General features: G+C 45.1%; 1 protein-coding gene across 1 annotated transcript in view; it reads right to left on the bottom strand.

The window, feature by feature from the left end:
• Nucleotides 1-19,002, bottom strand: part of LOC117734758 (myocardin-related transcription factor B-like) — a 33,024-nt gene that overhangs the window by 5,567 nt on the left and 8,455 nt on the right. The window contains 13 exon segments of the mRNA XM_034539024.1: nucleotides 109-1,128; nucleotides 1,724-1,878; nucleotides 2,030-2,291; nucleotides 3,236-3,431; nucleotides 3,527-3,714; nucleotides 3,803-3,871; nucleotides 4,396-4,512; nucleotides 4,748-4,917; nucleotides 6,860-7,021; nucleotides 7,134-7,209; nucleotides 7,458-7,513; nucleotides 8,293-8,340; nucleotides 13,435-13,500. Of these exon segments, the coding sequence (XP_034394915.1) occupies nucleotides 109-1,128; nucleotides 1,724-1,878; nucleotides 2,030-2,291; nucleotides 3,236-3,431; nucleotides 3,527-3,714; nucleotides 3,803-3,871; nucleotides 4,396-4,512; nucleotides 4,748-4,917; nucleotides 6,860-7,021; nucleotides 7,134-7,209; nucleotides 7,458-7,513; nucleotides 8,293-8,340; nucleotides 13,435-13,500 (2,585 nt within the window).

The following is a 19,002-nucleotide window of genomic DNA, read 5'->3' as shown; positions in this document are numbered from 1 at the left end:
CCAGCTGCATCTATATATTCTTAAATCGGACCAGATCAGGAGACCATCGGGAGCATCCTACGCGGCAGAACGTTCTCACAGTCTATGTGGCGTAAAGGATATCCTGACCTGTGGCGGCTGCTGCTGCGCCTGCTGTTTCTGCTGTTCCTGCTGTTGCTTCAGATGCATCTTTGTCTGAATCTGGATTTGTTGCAGTTGTTTAGTCTGCTGCTGTTGCTGTAAAAGCGACTTCTGCTGCTTCAGCAGAATCTGTTGCTTCAGCTGCATCTGCTGCTGATGCTGCTTCGACTGCTGCTGCAGGTGCTGCTGCTGCGACTGCAACAGTTGCTGCTGCAGCTGGAGTTGTTTCAGATGCTGCTTGTGAGACTTCTTCTTTCTCTGCTGGGAAAGCTTCTGCAGGTTTTCTGGCGTCTGACCGCGGTTCTGCGTGACCGTCTGCTCGTTCTGAAAGCCGCGTTGTTGCTGGAGCAAGAGTTTCTGTATGGCCTGCTGCTGGGCCAGCTGCAGAGTGGTTTGCTGCAGGCGGACATGTTGCTGTTTCGCCTGTGTGCTCATCTGCTCCGGCTGGATTTGGAGCTGAACCTGTTTGTGACTTTGTGTCAAAGACCGCGGTAATCCATGAATTTCTGGTAATTGCATCGTTGTCTCGCACGCAACTTCCTCTGCCTCGATGGCTTCCTGTTTAACAGTGACCTTGAGAACATCCACCTCACTTGAAACGGGTGACGGTGAAGGGGAGAACAGCGAATGGCCAAATGAGAGAGGGCCACCAGTTCCATCAGGAGGTTCTTGTTTCACTCTTACAAGAACCGGCGGCTCCGGTCCTCCTTGGTTCACATGCTCCAGCTGCATCCTCAGCACCTCCACCAGTCTCTGCTTCTGCCTCAGCATCCTGGTCAACTCCTCGATCTGCTTGTCTTTCTCCTGCAGCATCCTGTCCTTGTCCATCGTCCCCACTAGAGCCGGGGTTGCCGTGGTGAGGGCCGTCGATGAGACCAGGCAATGTTTCTGCTTTACAGAGAGTTGACACGGGGCCAGGGCGGAACACTTCGGTTCTTCTTTAATGCCGGTCGCAAGCTGAGCAGCTGAACATGGCGGAAGGCTCACATGGGTGATGTGTGGACTCATCTAGATAGCAAGAGAAATAAGAACAGGTTAACATACAGGAGTAAAATAGTCTACGGCCTAAGCTGGCTTGAGCTTGATGCTAATGTCTGTATGCTGGCTAACGTGTTCACAATGACAATATTAGCGTGCTGATGTCGAGCAGGTAGAATGTTTACCATACTCACCATCTTAGTTTAGCACGTTAGCTTTTTAACATTAGCACTAAACACAAAGACGGAAATGTCATTTGTTTTGCAGGTATTTCGTCAGAAACCAAAGATTCATACAATTATTGACTGGTCTATTTAGAAATAGCATTAGGTTATAAGTATTTCTATTTAAATACACTGTTGAACTTAATATAGGCATTCTAGAAATTTGACCAAATATTAATTATGTTACCATTTCAGATATGATTATTGAAAAGAAGTATCTGCAGTACATTAAATGTATATGAATAGTTGTCCAACAGATATTCGGTAAAATGGTAAAAAAAAAAGTATTATAAGCCTCTCATAATCTAGTAGTTTGGGTAGTAGTTCAGGTGATAACACCGTCATGACCCTCACCAAGGTTATGTCAATGTATTACAACAACAACAATAAAAGATTCTGACCATTTCAACCAAGGGGTCGCTGTTAAAGCTGGTATCCTCTAGGCTCATGGCGCCCGGCGAGCAGGCAGAGTGTGTGAGTGAGGCGGTCGGGGGGGACGCGGCGCCACCACAGGTCATGGGCTGCTGACGAGTGGCTGCACTGCTACCTGCATCAACTATACAGAGGGTGAGATTTGACAGTAGGAGGAAGGCACAACGATAATAGATTATCCACACTACTTCTTCCTTATCTTTTAACACCTGAATACGTAACTCTATGACGAGAGGAGATTGAAGAGGTACGGATACATTTTCTGCTCGACTAACCAGTCAGAGAAGATGTATCGTGGCACTGAAGCGGTTGCTGTTGTTGTGATGTGTAGTTGTTGTTGGTGGTTGCAGCTGCAGTTTTGGTGGATCTTCCTGCTCCCTCGGCCCCTGGCCCTGTGATACCCCCTGCTGTTGGAGCGCAGGTAGTGTCACAGCCTCCATTCAGCTCCTGGTAGGTCCTCAGCCTCTCGATGAGGTCGTTTTTGGTGCCGGAGACTGGCAAGCTGCGCAACTTCAACTCGGACTTCAGTTCCGCGACCTGACAAAAGACGGAACGACAGAGAAATTGAGACTGACGGGAAAGAGCGAGGAAAAGTAAAGAGATGAGGATTCAAGATCAGAGGAACATGTAAACGGATCTATTGGAAAAGAAGAGAGAAAACAAAAAGGCAGACGTTTTGCCACGTGTGCACCCTTCACCACCCACCACTGTGATCTTTACAGATTGGTGGATTGGCCCTCCCTTCATACCAGGCGGCTACAACACTGGCTGCTCGTGGTCTACAAATCCATTTTGGGAATGACCCCTTCACTACCGCTCAAATCTTCTTTTTCAAATCACAGCAATCGGCGTTTAAGATCCAGTGACTTCATTAGGCTCATCATTCCAAAAGTCCGCACTGTGTTTGGTCATAACGCGTTTCATTTTGACTAACAGCTCTCGCCTCTCTCAACAAAAGCTGCAACAGGTCATAGTTGACAGCTGTACTTGCTGACCAGCCCTGACTTCGCTCTCTCTCTCTCTCTCTCTCTTCCATTTTTACAAAGAACATCCAGTAATCTGCCTTTTTTTTGTACATGTTTTTACCTACGTTGTTTTTAGCCATTTTCTCATGTGTTTGTCATACTGTATTGTATATGTGCTGTTTGTGTCACCTGTCTGGACTGTGCTACTGCCTCTTGGCCAGGTCATCATTGTAAATGAGAATCGGTTATCAATTGATTTTAAATAAAGGTCTAATAAAAGACTAATCCATCACTGCCGCTTTCTCTGTCAGCTCTAAGTCGGCAGGCCACCTTTCTGGTACGGCATTTAGTAAATATTTTACACATGTCAACACCAGTTACTCCATTGACTGGTAGCTTGTAGACAGCAGAGAGAGCTGTAGCTCTTGCTGTGCGGAGAGAATGAGACACGCGATATGGATCATAAACTAACCCGAGCTGTTTTCTTTTGGATTTCTATGTTGCTGTGCAGCTAACCTTCATTTCGTCCAGGTTTGGAGGTAGAGACACTGGCTTTGTCCCACGTAAAGCAGCCGAATGACGGATGTGACAGCCCGGGTTAGACGGAGCCTTTGAAGGGGCAGCGACAGGTCGAGGAGGGGAGGAGGTAGTTGTGGAAATGGAGGAGGAGGAGGAGGAGGAGGAGGAAGATGGCTGCTGATCTCTCTGAGGTCTGTTGGAGAGGGAGTCAGAGTCAGAGGTCTTTACACCAGATACCATCTCCAGGGGTTACTGCACACTACAAGCTTGCGCACATGCACAACATACTTGGGTGGTGCAGGCAGGATGGTGTGGTAGTTATAGTGCTGCTGCTGCTGCTGACTGAGGATCTGGAGCTGCAAGAAGAGCTGCTGCTGCTGGAGGATTTTGGCATAAGACGAGTCCAGATGGGGAGGAGGCTCTTTATCTCCCTTCTGGTCTGGAGGGATGTACTGATGGTACTTTAACTTCTTAATCTAGAAGGCAACACATTAACAGTATAACAAATAGCCAAATGACTGCTGCTCCTGTTACTCATTTGTTTCCTCTTCGGTTTCAATCTACCTTTGGCTTGTTGTCCTTAGGTTTCTTGTGTCGTTGTGCAGAGCGGTCAGAGTGTGGTTTAGGCTGGCACTGAAAACAGAGAATGGTGCCTACAGTAAACATTTATACAACAGCATCAGTCACTGTAATGTCCGGTATGCACTTTCCTTGTAGCTTCCTTTGTTTTGCTCTCTACCAACTCCTGAGGGAAATATCTGGCTCTTTAGATACTAAATGCTCCAATATGTCCACCAGCTGGTCACTACCTTTGTCTTTATAGTGTTTATTTAATAGTTTTGTGTTGTTATTTGCTGCTCCTGGAAACAGGTTGACCGTAAAAACCCAAACAATGAGCTGAAAGATGCTACCACGGGCTGTAGAGCTGATGGGAATTATAGAGAGGGGTGATGAACTTTAATGTTCTGTTCATCCCTACAAGTGGCCTCTGTCTCGTTACAGAGTAATTTGATCCATTGTTAATATAAAAATATTGATGAGAGCAGCTTTAAATCAGAGCATCAAAGCATAGTTCACACGGCTTCTTTTCAAGGTTTAAAAAAGGTCATTTTTGCACATTCATCTTTTGATTGGCTTGGCGGACAGATGTCACTTACCTTGATCTGTGAAGTCGCTCCTGTCCTCTGGGCGGATGATGCTGCCGTCCCATTGGTCAACTTGAATGAGGGGGAGGATCCAGAGAGCGGTGGGAGAGCAAGAGCAGGAGGAGAGACCTAATTGATAAGACGGAAACATACTTAAAATGAGCCAAACTAATCCCTGATTGACACCAGGGTCTTACCAAGAGCTATACCAATAAAATCAGCTATTTGAGAAATATCAAAATTCCCATGACATAGTGAAGCTCCATACTACATACGAGTTTGCCATCATACTGGATAGGACAACCATGTTGTGTGTCATGGATGTGTGTGTGTCACACTCTCTCCGTCGTGAGTGATGCTATACCTGTCTGGGAGATGGGACGCCGCGGCTGCCAGCCAGCATCTCTGGTGGCGAGGGCAGAGGTAGCAGGCCCAGAGGAGACTCCAGGCTCACCGGCTGTTCTGGAGACAGGCTGTAATTGCTGTCTTCATCACATGACGAGTTATCACCTGAAGCCTTTGGAAACCGTGTCTCTGAGAAGGAAGAGAGGGAGGACACGGTAGCTATGTAGGTCTGAGTGTCGGCCCGTTTTTGCTACATCCCTACAATGACGGTCAGCTTGTATCACCTGCATGTACAGATGTTGAGCCCGTGGAGCACTGTGCCACTGAAATAACACCCTGTTAGCATCCTTTAAGTCAGCCATAACTATCACCAGCACATCCTCTCCAAGTATCAGCAAACGCACCACTGCGTGTGCGCGAGTCGAGGCCCACAGAAAATACACACAAGTTTCTTCTCAGATGTCTGCTCCAGAACCGTCAGCCGGTGCATTTATGCGATGTCTGCTGCAGAGAAGCCTAAACGCATGTCCTCTCTGCTGCACATCGTGCCCACGGAAGACAGTTTTAGAGGATATCTTGACAATTATTCTTCCGTCCTTTATCCCAGTAATAGTTTTCATTCATCTAAGTTCACTTTCAGTGCAGCCAAGTAAGCCTGGCCACCTCAGTCATGCTGGTTTTCATGTGACAGATGGCATCCCTCTGAGTGAATGATGAGAATACTGGAGGATCAGTTGCGTAATTCCTGCTATGAGTGCATTAACTGTTTATGTGAGGGCTCCTCCTGTTTATGCCAACTTTCTGTGCCACCAACGATATTCTCTTCACAAAAATGTTTGCCGGGCTACAGATAAAGAAGCCAAATGATACAAAACAGATAAATCATTTTAAAAAAAACAACTGTATGAAAACGTAAAAAGACAAATGAGAATCAGGTTGAAACGACCTCCAGCACAGGAATTAATCCAAGTCGTGGTCCTGCTAATATTTCCCTCAGGGATATCATATCATCTTTTCATTATTATGCAGACTCTCGAGTCTTTACAGGGATTTGCTAGACTAGGATAGAGACTTTCCTTTTGCTGGCGCATGTGTGTTATTTAATTACAGGAGCTGCTACAGTGCAGCAGACAGCGATGTAAAACACACCGCTGGTCATTAATCTAACATCAGCAGGTGATAATGAAAAGACAACATGGGGCTGATTTAACACCCTCTGATCCAATAATGTGATGACTTCCTCACTGCTCCGGCGTGCCTGTGTGTGTGTCTGTGTGTGTGTATGTGTGTGTGTGTGTGTGTGTGTGCGTGCGTGCGTTTGTATATTTGCATGTCGACCGTGTGCAACTCTTGTGTTCCCAGTGCTCCCACAATAACCGGCAGTAATGCAATTGTGTTTATTGTACGGCTGCGACAGCGATGGATAATCCACTGAGGCTGAATGTTATTGAATCTCAGAGTTCTTTCCTCCACACATCAATCAAGCAGCTGGACCCAGCGACTCTGATCTCATCATCTAATGTCTGACAGCACTGGACTGGAGATGTACGATAACAGTTTGACAGAACGGCTCCTTTTTTTCCTTCTTCTTTTATTGTTGCCGTTATAATGGAAAAGGGTGAAATTGGGGTCATTACATCTTGTCACTATGCCCAAATTGCAACTGATTAAAATCCCTTTCATTCATTTAGAGTCCTAACTCTTCAATTAGTGTGTAATTTTCTTAATAAAAGAGAATGAGTTTTTTTATTAACAGGTTCTGCCATCTAAAACTGACAGCAGAGAGGGGACTTCCTGTCTGTCAAGCGGGTCTGTGTGTAGGGACATCCTGTCAGGAGCCTTACACTGTGGGTGTGTTGCGATGTATTACACTTTCACATGTATATTACACCTCCCTCCTCCACATGTAGCAGGGCATATTGTGTTTAAAGGTGTTTTCAGTATTTCGTGGCCACTAGGGGGCAGAAAAACAACAAAACAAAGAGGTACTCCCATGTGGTGAGGTTAGGGGGGAGTGGGGTGGTTTTGGGGTGTGGGCGGATGCAACCCATGACATGACAAGTGACACACAGACATTCAGGGGGAGTGTAGATGATCAAATATAATCCATCTGAAACCTGGCCCGGCGTACCTATGATGGCCTGCTTAATGCTGGAGTGAACAGGCAGGATGTTTTTGTGGATCAGCTCCATGGGCCCCGGCCGGTGGGAGATCTTATCGTTCAAATCATCGGCAATGCGAGCCCTCTTCAGCTGCAGCTGCTTGGCCTGAAGCGACGGCTCTGCTGACGTCTCTGGAAGCACGCAGAAACAAAACGATGTACTTTTCTTTTTCTGTTGCAGTGCATTAGGAGCCTTCTGAGCTATTTGCCGTCAGACAGACAGGAGGCTCTATGTGGCACTTACCCTCCAGGATGTGCATCCTGATCAGTTCAGATCGCTCCGGTCGAGCCCTGATCTTCCTCTTGAGATAGTCCTCAGTCTGACAGAGCAAAACATTTTGACAATCACTCACCTTTGGATTTATAATACCGACTTAGAATTATAATATACATATTATATATATATATATATATATGTGTGTGTCTGTGTGTGTGTGTGTGTGTGTATGTACACATATATATATATATACACATATATATATATATAATATTTTTCTGGCATATGCAGAGATAGCTGTTTGCTTGAAACCGGACAGTTCACTGATCAAATCGAGGAAGGCCTTCTCACCCGAGCTCGTTCCAAGCACCGTCTCTGTTCGTGGAAGACAGCTGAACTTTTCAGGGCTTGAAGAAAAAAGAGAGAGAGAGAGAGAGATAAAGAATGAGAGGGAGGGGGAGAGAGAGAGAGAGAGGGAGTACATTAACATGGCAGTGTGTACATTCATGCCATTGAGGGAAATGGAGAGGAAAATGACTTTGAATGGCTCTTTGCTTCTCCAGTTCAGCTCCAGTTCAGTCTGAATAGGTTAACTGATGGGGAGAAATATTGCTCCTACATTGCCAAAGCTTTTCCTGTCTCTCATTATGAGTGCCATGCCAGCGTAGTCAAGGCCTGCTCCTATATTCCATGACAGAACTAAATGCATAATGGCCTGGGCAGTGGTCCCACTAACAGGTAAAAGGAGTGGTGTAATGGGCTAGACTCTGAAGGTTCCAGTCCAACGAGTCTCTTTACCGCAGTGAAATTTATAGAATCTGTTCAGCATTCCCAAATGACTCAAGCAAGACTTGCTGCAAGCCTATGATTATGCAAAAACCCAGGGATTAGTGGTGCTAGACACCTAAAAGCCTAAAGGGTTGTGATGACACCAAAATGCTGAGTTAAATGCAGCACATCCGTACAGGCTTTATGATTCTAAAACAAGAATCTAAACCTAATGTTATATTGCATGGAAGAATATATAAGCAAGCAGGTTATTGAGCAGCAATATACACAACTCGAGCACGATGGGGATCAGTTTAAAGGCCAGGGTCCATTTAAAAAACATGCTTTTTATTAACAACTATTTCAGATTGATTTGCTCAATGACACTGCGGAGTTGTAAATTGAACATTGTATATACCTGGCATATGTATATTTGTTGACCAAGCCCCTATGAATGAAGAGGAGGCTGTAAGATAAGACAGACAAGAGGCAGGGTTGAATAAGGAAGTTATTAGGGTACTGAACATAGATTCATTGTTGGTGTAAACCTAGATTTGGACATTTTACCCACGCGAATGAACTTGGGCTACACACACATACTCTCCCGTAGGCATAAATTAGCTAATCTAAAACTAATCATCAGAGTTAGGTTTTTTTTTTTCATATCTAACTTGGTGCCTATCGGCGATCTCACGTCACCGAGGGGGCGGCGGCAGTAGGAAGCGGTGGGGGGAGTTTCGTGACCGCACGTCAGTAAAACAGCCAGCAGGGGTCATAGTGTCATAGAACAACCGACTATCTTGTATTTGGGGGACATAATGGGGTTTACCCAGATGTCTGAAACGCCATGTGAAAAAGGTGTGCGCCAGTGAGGGATGTGCAGACAACCAATTTATTGATGCTCGCACTGCTTGCATCGCAGCTGCTGTTAGCCAAGGATATTGGGAAAAGGCTCCAAAAACAAAGCAAGGCAGCACGAGACGGGTCCAGTACACAGCAGCTGATGCAAGATGAGACGGTTTGCCACAATTGAGAAAGAAGCTTTCGAAGAAATTTATAATCGTCATATTACCTTATTTTACATACATGAAATTGGACCTTCCAACCCATCATTAAGGAGCAGACACTGTGGAACTATGGGGATGATACGGATCGAACCGACTACCCTTGCGGTTGCAGGATGACTCCTCTACCCATGAGCTACAACAGCTCTGTCAACTACGCTGATGGAGCACAGTGTTTGGTGAGCGGAAGCAGAATAAATAAAAATCATTGATCAACCCTTAAGTCATCAATATAGCATCTGATCGCCAATCTGACGGGCCTTTTCATTCTTCATGGCGAAACACTGCAGCATAATGTAGCAAGCAGCCCTTGTGAAGCTTATAAAAAGGTTGACACCATTCTTAAAGGTGATGTATGTCATGAAGCTATAACATGCATGTCCAACCCTCTTAGCTTATCGTGTTTTAAGCATTCAGATTAAATGATAGTTGAAAGACTCAGACAGCTAAAGCGAGTTAACTTCCTCTCCCAGTGCAACACAAACACAATGCAGGATGAACACGCAGTTCAAATATGTTTGTTTTTCCCCTGTTTTGGGCTTTCTGTCGGCACACTGGAATTGAACCAACCCAATGAACTGAGAGGTTAATGGGAGGGCGTCCATGTCCATTTGTTTCTCAAACATGCACAAAAATAAGTTTTTAAATGGCCAAACAGTGGTGTGTTTGTGACTGGCCAATTCAGTTCATTTCAACTCCAATGTGCTGGAGCTAACAGAAAATGTGTTGCTGTCCTAATACTTTCTGACTGCGCACACACACACACACACACACACACACACACACACACACACACACACACAAAATTAGCGACCCTGGGCGAGACTGCTGGTACCTGTTCAAGCCTGAGTTCACGTCGCTGAGCATTGTCAAACTGCTGGTACACACTCACTCTTGCACTCCCTGGGGACATAGACCCTCTTAGACCTCTCACCCATCCACAAGGGGGATTGAGCCCACCTGTCAGTCAGCTACATGGGAAAAATGAGGGGTGGGATGGAGGGAGCGACGGATGGATGAGCACAAAATGAGGTCTTGGAGGGATGTAAGAGGTCAAAATGGATAGGAAGAAGACGGCGCATCAGAAAGCCGAACGTAGGGAAGACGAGGAGAGGACGATAGATGAAGAGAGGCAGCTGGAAGAAAAATGGAACAACACACCGAAGGGCGAATGAAGAGGAGGAAATAGAGAGTAGCGGAGTGAGGTCAGAGAGAAAAGACCCCATTATGAGCATGAGTGGCTGCATCGTGGCTTCTTGCCATAAAGCTAACCAGAATTCCCGGTCTTTAAACTTTGAGAACATGGAGCAGCCTCACTTCCTCTGGCGGTGGCTGTGTTTTGATGTTCAGTCCACTGCCAACCGGGGCTTTCCTTTTTCTTATGCGTTAACCGACTGGCTTGTTGCTCAAGAAACTCCCCTCTGTGTATTACTTGAATAGCCACACACGTACCTAAAACAATTCAACATGCCAAGTTTGTTGCCGTCATCACATTATATAGACCACAGATGTAGCAGCTCCACGAGTAAGTGTAAATCCAGTATGATGCTCTTTTTATTGCTCTCGCTAACAGATATTAAAAAAAAGACTTCATCAGCACATTACGGTTTAGCTGAGAAACATTTTTTACACATCTGAGAAGTGTATAAATAACATGCTAGGCAGGGTTTCACACTGCAAGCTTATTATAGCGCTGAGCCAAATGAACCCACGCACAGCACGGCTAATGGAAGAAACACAAGTTCTCATTTAAAAAAGATTATTCTTTAATGGGAATGTGGAAGGCCGAATGGAGGGACAGTGAGTGATAAAGATACTCGATCACAGAAGGGTGGCCAGAGGACGACCGCCATTGTTGAGCGAGGTCAAGTGAACATTTGTGAGACCATCGACCCAGAGCGAGAGAAAGTGTTGACTTCATCACCAAAGAGTATGAATAAATATGTCCGTCAACGTTTTCCAATGTTCTTGTTTGACAAAAAAAAGAGAAAAATGGAAATCTAACTTTAAATCCGTTGACAAAATGTTATAGATTAGCTTCACGTCAACTGCTTCTATGGAAAATGACTCGTAGTCTGTTGTACCCGCAGCATACGAATTAAAAAACAAAAATTGCATACTATGCGCTACATACACAATGCCCGTACTATCGTCCAACATACTGTATTTATAGTAGCATATTATTATAGTTATGCTGACTCGCTGAACTGTAATTATCACTTCCTGAGAGTTAGTTGGAGCCAGGTAACCATGACAACCTGTGCCAAACTCATTTGACCAACTGATTATTCCTACGAATCATAAAACCCGAATTAGAAAAATATAGTACGCCTAGCGAAGCGGAATCTAGTAAAGAAGACAAGCGGGAGGACGAGATGAGTCAGAGATGCAAATGTGGAGCTCCGGTGGTGATCGCCGCTGTTGTACACTAAGTGGTGTCTGTCTCCATGAGAGACCACAGGGACAATGATGATAAAGGTCATGTGACACGAAAAGGTATAGCCTAAATGTCAGCCGCTAATTGTTCCGCCCCGTAGCCAAAAGTTCACCGTTTCTAAGCGGTAGTCAGGCGGCATGCCGACCTGCGGTCGAGGACAGCAGGACATCATTGACCTCCTGTCTCCACGTGAGAGTCTCCGCTCTGGTCACATCACCAATGCCGACAGCGGGGCTTGTTGGGACATACCGTAATTCCCATGAACATTGAAGGAGACTAAACAAGCACCTAATCAAGCAACGAGCCCTTGGTTAAAGAGCGTGGAGAGGTTAATTGGATGAGACCACGTGGACAAAACATTTGGATCGGCGTCCCAGTCGGTTTCTACAAAGAAACCATGTACAGTTTATGCTCACTACTCACAGACAATTAAGAACCTCAACGGCACCGTTTGTCTCCTCATTGGTAACAATGGCGAATTTCTACTGGCATCTTTTTCATTTTAAAGTAGCTCCCCAATGGATGAGGTCTGAGCCCTGCTCGTTATTAATGCCGTCTGTCCCACAAAGATAAGAACTACTTATTGTATTGTCGGCTCTGTATAGTAAAAGGGAAGTAGTGTGCATTTGTGTGTGTGTGTGTGTGTGTGTGTGTGTGTGTGTGTGTTTGTGTGTGTGTGTGTGTGTGTGTGTGTTTGTGTGTGTGTGTGAAGCAGAACAATAAAAGGTGGATGCACAAAAATAGGAGCGCTTCCTTTGAGAAAACGTATTTTAGATATTTTTCGAGAGAGAAAAAAGGTGGCACTAGTGTGCTCGAAACTAAATGGGATTATAATAGGCGGGCCACTCTCTAAAATAATTATTAATATCGGAACGGGGTGTTCTTCTTGTGGTATGGGATGATAACGACGGCATTCTTAACACTGCAGACGCATTTTCTATTCAATAGACGTGGAAGAAAAGCCAACAGCATATAATCAGCACTAACAGTCAAAATATTTGGAGTTTGATGGCGCACAGGGAAATCTCTCCATCAGATAGAGAGCGGTAAACGGATGTCGTTGATGACGCTTGCAGTGTTGTCTTGATTCACCTCTCTTTGAAGCCGGTTGGGAGACGATGGCGCCGTCCTGACCACAATCTATATCACTTCCGAGCACTCAAGTTGTGAGGCGAACGCGGCTGATTCTCACAGGCCGCGAGTGAATAAAAAAAAACCTCAGCATGAAACAGAATCAACTTTATGAAACGGACACTCAGCTGATAGTTAAAAAAAGAACACAACCGCCCCGCAACACTTCCTCCCTTCACTCGGAGCACAGTTTCCATTTTGTTGAAACTGTTTCTAGTGATGTGACTCATTGTCATTTTGGAGAATTCTATTGAATTATACTGAGAAAAGCTTCTAATATTTAGTCTACCTGGCGATGTGTATGGACTAAATACTGAGGCTGAAACTAAAAATAATTTGTTGAACTTAAAAAAACTGTTTTAAAGTAGTATATAGAACAAATGTCATATTAATCTTCTGCTTTGGTTATGGTGAGACAAAAGGCAAGTTCCAATTTGGACCATTTAGTTCAATTGTATATCATTCTAATTACTTTATCAACAGAAAATGTAACTGCAACATTTGCAATAATTGCCTAATTATTTTTGTCAAAGCTGTTCTTAAATATGAGGATTTGATGGTTTGCTTTTTTCTTTTTATTATAAGTTGGATAGCATTGATGAATGGACTGTTGGTTGGCAGAAACAAGCTATTTGACTGCATCAAGGGTGAGAAGTTACAGGCATTTTAGGTTTGACCAAATAGTGACATTTTATCAATAAAATAGGTCAACATTGAAAATAATCGCTGCTTCATTATCACACTGAATGAGAACATTGTAGACCAATCGTGATTTTGAAATGGTTGCATCAGCAAAGCGTTAAATAATCATAAAAGGCCGACATTGTGAACAAATTATAGTCTGAATCTCCTCAAAAATGGAAACGAGGACTTCTTCAGCACGTGGACCCACACCGTCCTCTCAAACACGTTGCCTTGCTTTACTTACGTGTCATGATTCCCTGGCTGATCAACTCCTCCCTGGACCTTCTCTGCTGTAGCTTCAGCTGGAGAACTGAACGCCAAGACGGAGACAAGAAGCAGAAGAAAACACAAGTCAGCCGGTGCAGAATGAGTAGAAAGCGTGGCCACACCGAGCAGACATCATCTCTACCTCAGCTCCCGGCCACAGAAAGCCACAAAGGCAGCAGCGTGTACTCACAACGTGGCTGCGAGTATACAGGAACACATCAAAGAAGGAGGCTTTCTGTCTATGAATGCAAGTAACAATCGGGTCATCGAAGGCTCTTCACAGAGGTTCTAGCTGCTGATGAGCAGAATTAGTTCTCTGTGGTCGTCTGTGAGAAGACAACCAAAAGGTTATGCGACACACTGCAAGGGAAACACACAAGCATGAACATACTAAGAAACCACGGCGCAGACGGTTTCCTGTTTCAAGTAGTTGATTAAAAAAGCCGTGCGTACGCTTCACTGCTGCATGTGTCACAGCTCCTCACCACAGAAGACTGTGTGACCAAGACCCATAAAAAGGAAGGAGATCCAGATGTTTATTATTCTCACTTATTCCCCAAGACCTGTGCGCTTCCGTCTTTCCACTCAGGTGTAATACGGAGGCTCAGATACCGACACGGAACTATCATTAAAAGCAGGACATTTGCATTTCGGGGTCACGGTGCTCTACGTTCACACGCGCTCAGAGAAGCGTTCTGACTCACCGCGTTCAGAGCCAACTGTGCATGTTTGCATGTGAAAAAGAACAGCGGGGGGGAAAAAAAAAAATGTAAGGAACGAGCGAGCTTCCCAAAAGAAAATATTAAAACGGTCAGGAAATGATCTTCTGCAGATCGGCAGCTCCGGCATAGGTGAGTCATGGAGTCGGCATTACAAGTTTAAAGAAAAAGGGCATCTCGAAAAAAAAATTTGGGTGGAGGCCTCTTTTAGTCCCACACCCGGACCATCTGCAGCCACGACATTAGCTCACACCTTTGCAGTGAAGAGCTGTTGCAAAGTGGGATATCTGTCGAGGCAACTACCAGTAATAAGATAGCACCTTGAACACATGACATTGCCTCCAGTGCAAACTGCATGCTGTTCATTCAATTACACACCAGATCCTCATTTTCTAAACACGCAAACATGCTCTCCTCTTTTGTCGGGAACATACACCAAACCCCCGCGCTGCTGCTGCGTCATTCTGGGAAAGGACAAATCCATAAAGTCCAAAATTTACTGCTGCCACTTCTGGACAGACGCCAATCGCCCCAATGACATTCAAACTGTAGCTCAACTTTCCTCGGCACAGCGATCCTCCAAACACAGCACTTGATCAGCAGTCAGGTTCAAACCAGCAAACTAATATTGCATTTGATCTGGACAGGAAATGCATCTTAAAAAGGTGGATAGCATCTAAAAAGGTGGATAGCATCTAAAAAGGTGGATAGTGGGCCAGAAAAGTGCCTCAGTACATTTAGCAAATACCTCACCAAACTGCTGTAATCAGGGCACACAAGCTCAAGTACAACTCAGAGGACAAAGGAACCTTAGTAAAGGAAACATAGTACCATTAATACATTAAATATGTTTAAGCAGTGCTTCCATGTGCTGTTCTCAACTACTTGTTTGGCCACTTGGGAGCAACATTAGCTTTAATTTGGAGTCTTGTTTCGGGGCCACCTGCTGATGGAAGTCCAATCTTCACTCCCCTTTTACCTCCGTTTTGGTCTCCACCAACTCCCGAGGGAAACGTCTTCTTACTCAATGCATCTGAGCTCTGCTTATTGCAGGGAGAATCTTCACACAATCTGCGTGTATTTCTGTGAGGAGCACGAGGCTGACGCGGGATGGCTGCAGCTTCCTGCCTCGGCAGCGGGAAAAGTTTAACTGGTTCCTGGAGGCAAAAAACGAGGCATGACGAACGAGACCAACTAAAACGCACACTTGTTTCAAGCATGCAAAACGTGTGCATGCCTACGCAGTTCCGGCATAAGAAAACGTGCAGAAATAAAACACACATCTTAATACCTCAGCTTACCGCCAGCGTAGCCTACACACACACACACACACACAAAACACACAAAACACATGTTTTCGAGGCAGATGATTTGTGTCAGGAGGCGGCAGGCAAGTGATGCGATGTGCTGATACAGAATCTATTCTGGGAAAGTGTGTTCATTGCTCAAATGCCACCACATAACGGTGAGTGCACCCTCCCTCAACAACAGTCTAATGCAGACAAGATCAATTCTAATAATCACACACGAGGGCCTCGTCCGGGCAGCCGGCCGAACAGCGTAAACACCTTGCGGAAGCACACCCTTGTGGATTTGTTTGTCTGTAATTCGCCCCATTATTAAAATCGTGATTGAGTGCTATTAAACGTGCTTCCTTATCTACATGTTTCTGTAATGGAATTATTGTCTTTCTGTCAACTCGCCTTCATGCCTCAGAACAGCACTTCCTATTCTTTGTACCCTCTGTTTCTATCTCCAACCTGTGGTCCTCCACTGTCGCCCTCTGACTCAGTTTTCTATTCGTGTCCATGTTGTAACCGCTTGGAACCCAATCTCTCCGGGCGGCCATTGGAATTAAAAAGGACTGTACTGTCAATTGCCAACACACACACACACACACACAGGAGAAGGAGCGGCCACTTGTGGTGAGAATAAGTCTCAGCTTTGCTTGGTTAATCTTCTGTCAATTTATCTCATTATTACCACTAATTGTAATGATGCCCATCTGTTTTAAAAAAACGTGCCCTGCTAGAGTCCACAGGAAACCACACTGAGCAACACACAACAATAATAATAATAATAATAATAATAATAATAATAATAATAATAATAATAACAACCTCAAATCGCATTCGTAGGAGTTGGCTCAATTCATGCCATTTCACTTGAGACATCCCTGAGAGTCTCTTGGAGTTTGTCCTTTCCTAAATGGGTCCAAACTGCTACTTTGGTCCGAGGCCCACGCCGCTCTCCAGTCAACAGGTTGCTGAGTTCATGTGCTCGAGGCAAAGTGTGCTGTGCCCAGGCTGGCCGAGCCCCAACTGTAACCCAGCCACTTGTAGAGTATTTGATCCACTTAACACCTGAGCCCCAGAAAATAAACCTGGATGACACTCGGAGGAAGGCCTGTACACTGATTTAATATGCCGTTTTCTATATTGACAGTAACCAGCAAATATCGCCCATTTAGCCAGTTTACAGCTAAATGGTGCCGCTGCAGTCAAAGCAATTCCCCCACCAGGCTACGCACAGTTTAAAATCAGTTTGCCTTCATAAAGCACGACACACAACAGGTATCCCACCTTGTCTGAGACTCTGACAGGCCTGCCGCTCCAACTCAAAGCGCAGGGCTCTCTCATCCATGTCCCTGCTGATTGACGGAGGCCTGAGAGGGGCAGGGTCGATGCGGACACCGGGCAGGTGTTTCAGCATGGCGATCAAACCGTAGAATTACTCTGAATGACACTCAGGCGCGACGAAAACAAGGAGGCAGGAAGTGTAGCGGAATCCAGGTGTTGGATGTATGCAGCTGTAACAAGTCTGTACATCCGCAAAACTGAACAACTGTAAATCCTCTTGACGATTGTAAAGTTGCTATCAAGGAATATTCTTCAAAGCCAAGTAACATATTATGAAAAGAAGACAGACCATCAAAAAGGGATTTCTCCTTGTTTTCAAAAAAGCTCCTTGATTGGACTCGGCTTGTGTCCTCAACAACAAAATCCTCCTGAAATGTATTGTGTTGTTGAAATAAAAAAGCAATATTATACATATATATACACAAAGCTACTGTATCAGAGCTACTGCACAGCTTGAGAAGAGCTTCTGCTGTGTTTGCTGCAGGACTGAGTAAGACGTGTGTGTGTGTGTGTGTGTGTGTGTGTGTGTGTGTGTGTGTGTGTGTGTGTGTGTGTGTCAAATGTCGAATCTGTGATCCAGCAGTCGGTCCCAGCTGCTGCTGTACTCAGTCATTCAGCCGCTGACGGACACAAACAGGCGCGAACACACACTCACGCACGCACGCACGCTTTTCCTCCTCGCCAAATTCATCTCACTTAGCACTTCTGATCTGAGCTCAGAGCGGTGTCGATGATGTGCACCTGTGTGAGCACCTCTCTGGCATCGTGCATTCAGGTCTACAAGCATTACGCACACGCACACGCACCAAAGATTGCCAGGCCAGCTGAAATGCAGATTACCACGGCGACAATCAGCAGTGACACAACAGGTCGCCTAAACTGGTGTTAAGTGTAACGGCTTTAAATCCCACTCTTACGCAACAGTGACGCTCCTAACATGGTGAAGCCCAAGTAGAAGAACATAGGGGTTAACAGGCTAAGAAGACAAAGTCAGCAGCAGCTTCAATGTTGGTCCCACAAATGAGCTCCATTTTTAAAGTAGCCAATCTAAAAGCGCCCATCCCTATCAGCTATAACTTTCTCTTGTCCGTAGTTTTCTAGGAAGACATGAAATTGTTCCAGTTGATAAGAGCCAGAAAACCATTAAAAATACTCAAACGCTTCCCAGGAATGTAAATATCCGTAAAACAAATGTCAGAAAGCCATTTCTTTTAAGCCAGCTACTAACTAAATGTACATCTGCACCCACAGCCCAACCACCAGCTGATCTGTTCTCCTTCAGCGGGTTAATAAAGTGTATAATAATATATAATAAAGCCTCCATCTCTCCCTGCCTGCTTGTCAGTATAAAACACCCGTTCCCCGTCCATTGACAGCTTCATTCATCCCCATTATTAAGGCTCTGTCCCAGGTGACATCAGATAATGTGACATGACATTAAAAAAGGTGAGTGGGGGGGGGCCCCGTTCAAGGTGGAAAATAAATAATAAATGCGCTCCCCTCTCATCTGTCAATTTGCATTTCAATGAACCGACGGTGCCCGTCATGTTCACATTAGGTTGATGAAACAAATGTGCCTCAAAAAAACAAAGAAATGATTGCAGGCATAAAAGGCCCGCCTGTGCATATGGATGTGCGCGCGTTAAATATGCAGGATGATGCGTCTGCGGTATCAGAGGTTGTTTAGAGAGAGGGGGAAACGAATCAGGGCTCTGAGCCGCCATTACTTCAGATAAGGGACCGACCAAAACACGGGCAGGGATTATCCCGCGTGTGTGTGTGTGTGTGTGTGTGTGTGTGTATAGACGCGTGTTTGCTCTCAGGAAAAATGTGGATCTACACGTGTGTGTGTGTGTGTGTGTGACAATGCGTTCAACTCTGACTAATATATCTGTATAATTTATGGAGCATTAAGAGTATTCTAGAGATTTGTTTGCATCTGACTCAGTCCCCATAAAGAGTGAGCTCACAGTAGACAGAAATGCTGAGATTACAGCCAACAAAATGCTCGTGGCTCCAAGTGAACTGTAAATCTCTCTCTCTCCCTCTCTCTCTCTTTATCTCTCTGGGGTCAAGATATTAATCTCAAAGTAGCAGTTTGGAGAGGTCAGGATGCCGAGGTCATGTGGAGTCGAAGGAAGCAGTTTGCGATCATCGGTAGAAGTAATTGAATGTGGAAGTGTCTGA

The sequence above is a fragment of the Cyclopterus lumpus genome, chromosome 8, assembly GCF_009769545.1.
Source record: "Cyclopterus lumpus isolate fCycLum1 chromosome 8, fCycLum1.pri, whole genome shotgun sequence".
NCBI classification, from domain to species: Eukaryota; Metazoa; Chordata; class Actinopteri; order Perciformes; family Cyclopteridae; genus Cyclopterus; species Cyclopterus lumpus.
Note: the sequence above shows the minus strand (reverse complement) of the source record. Positions and strands in the feature narration are given on the sequence as shown.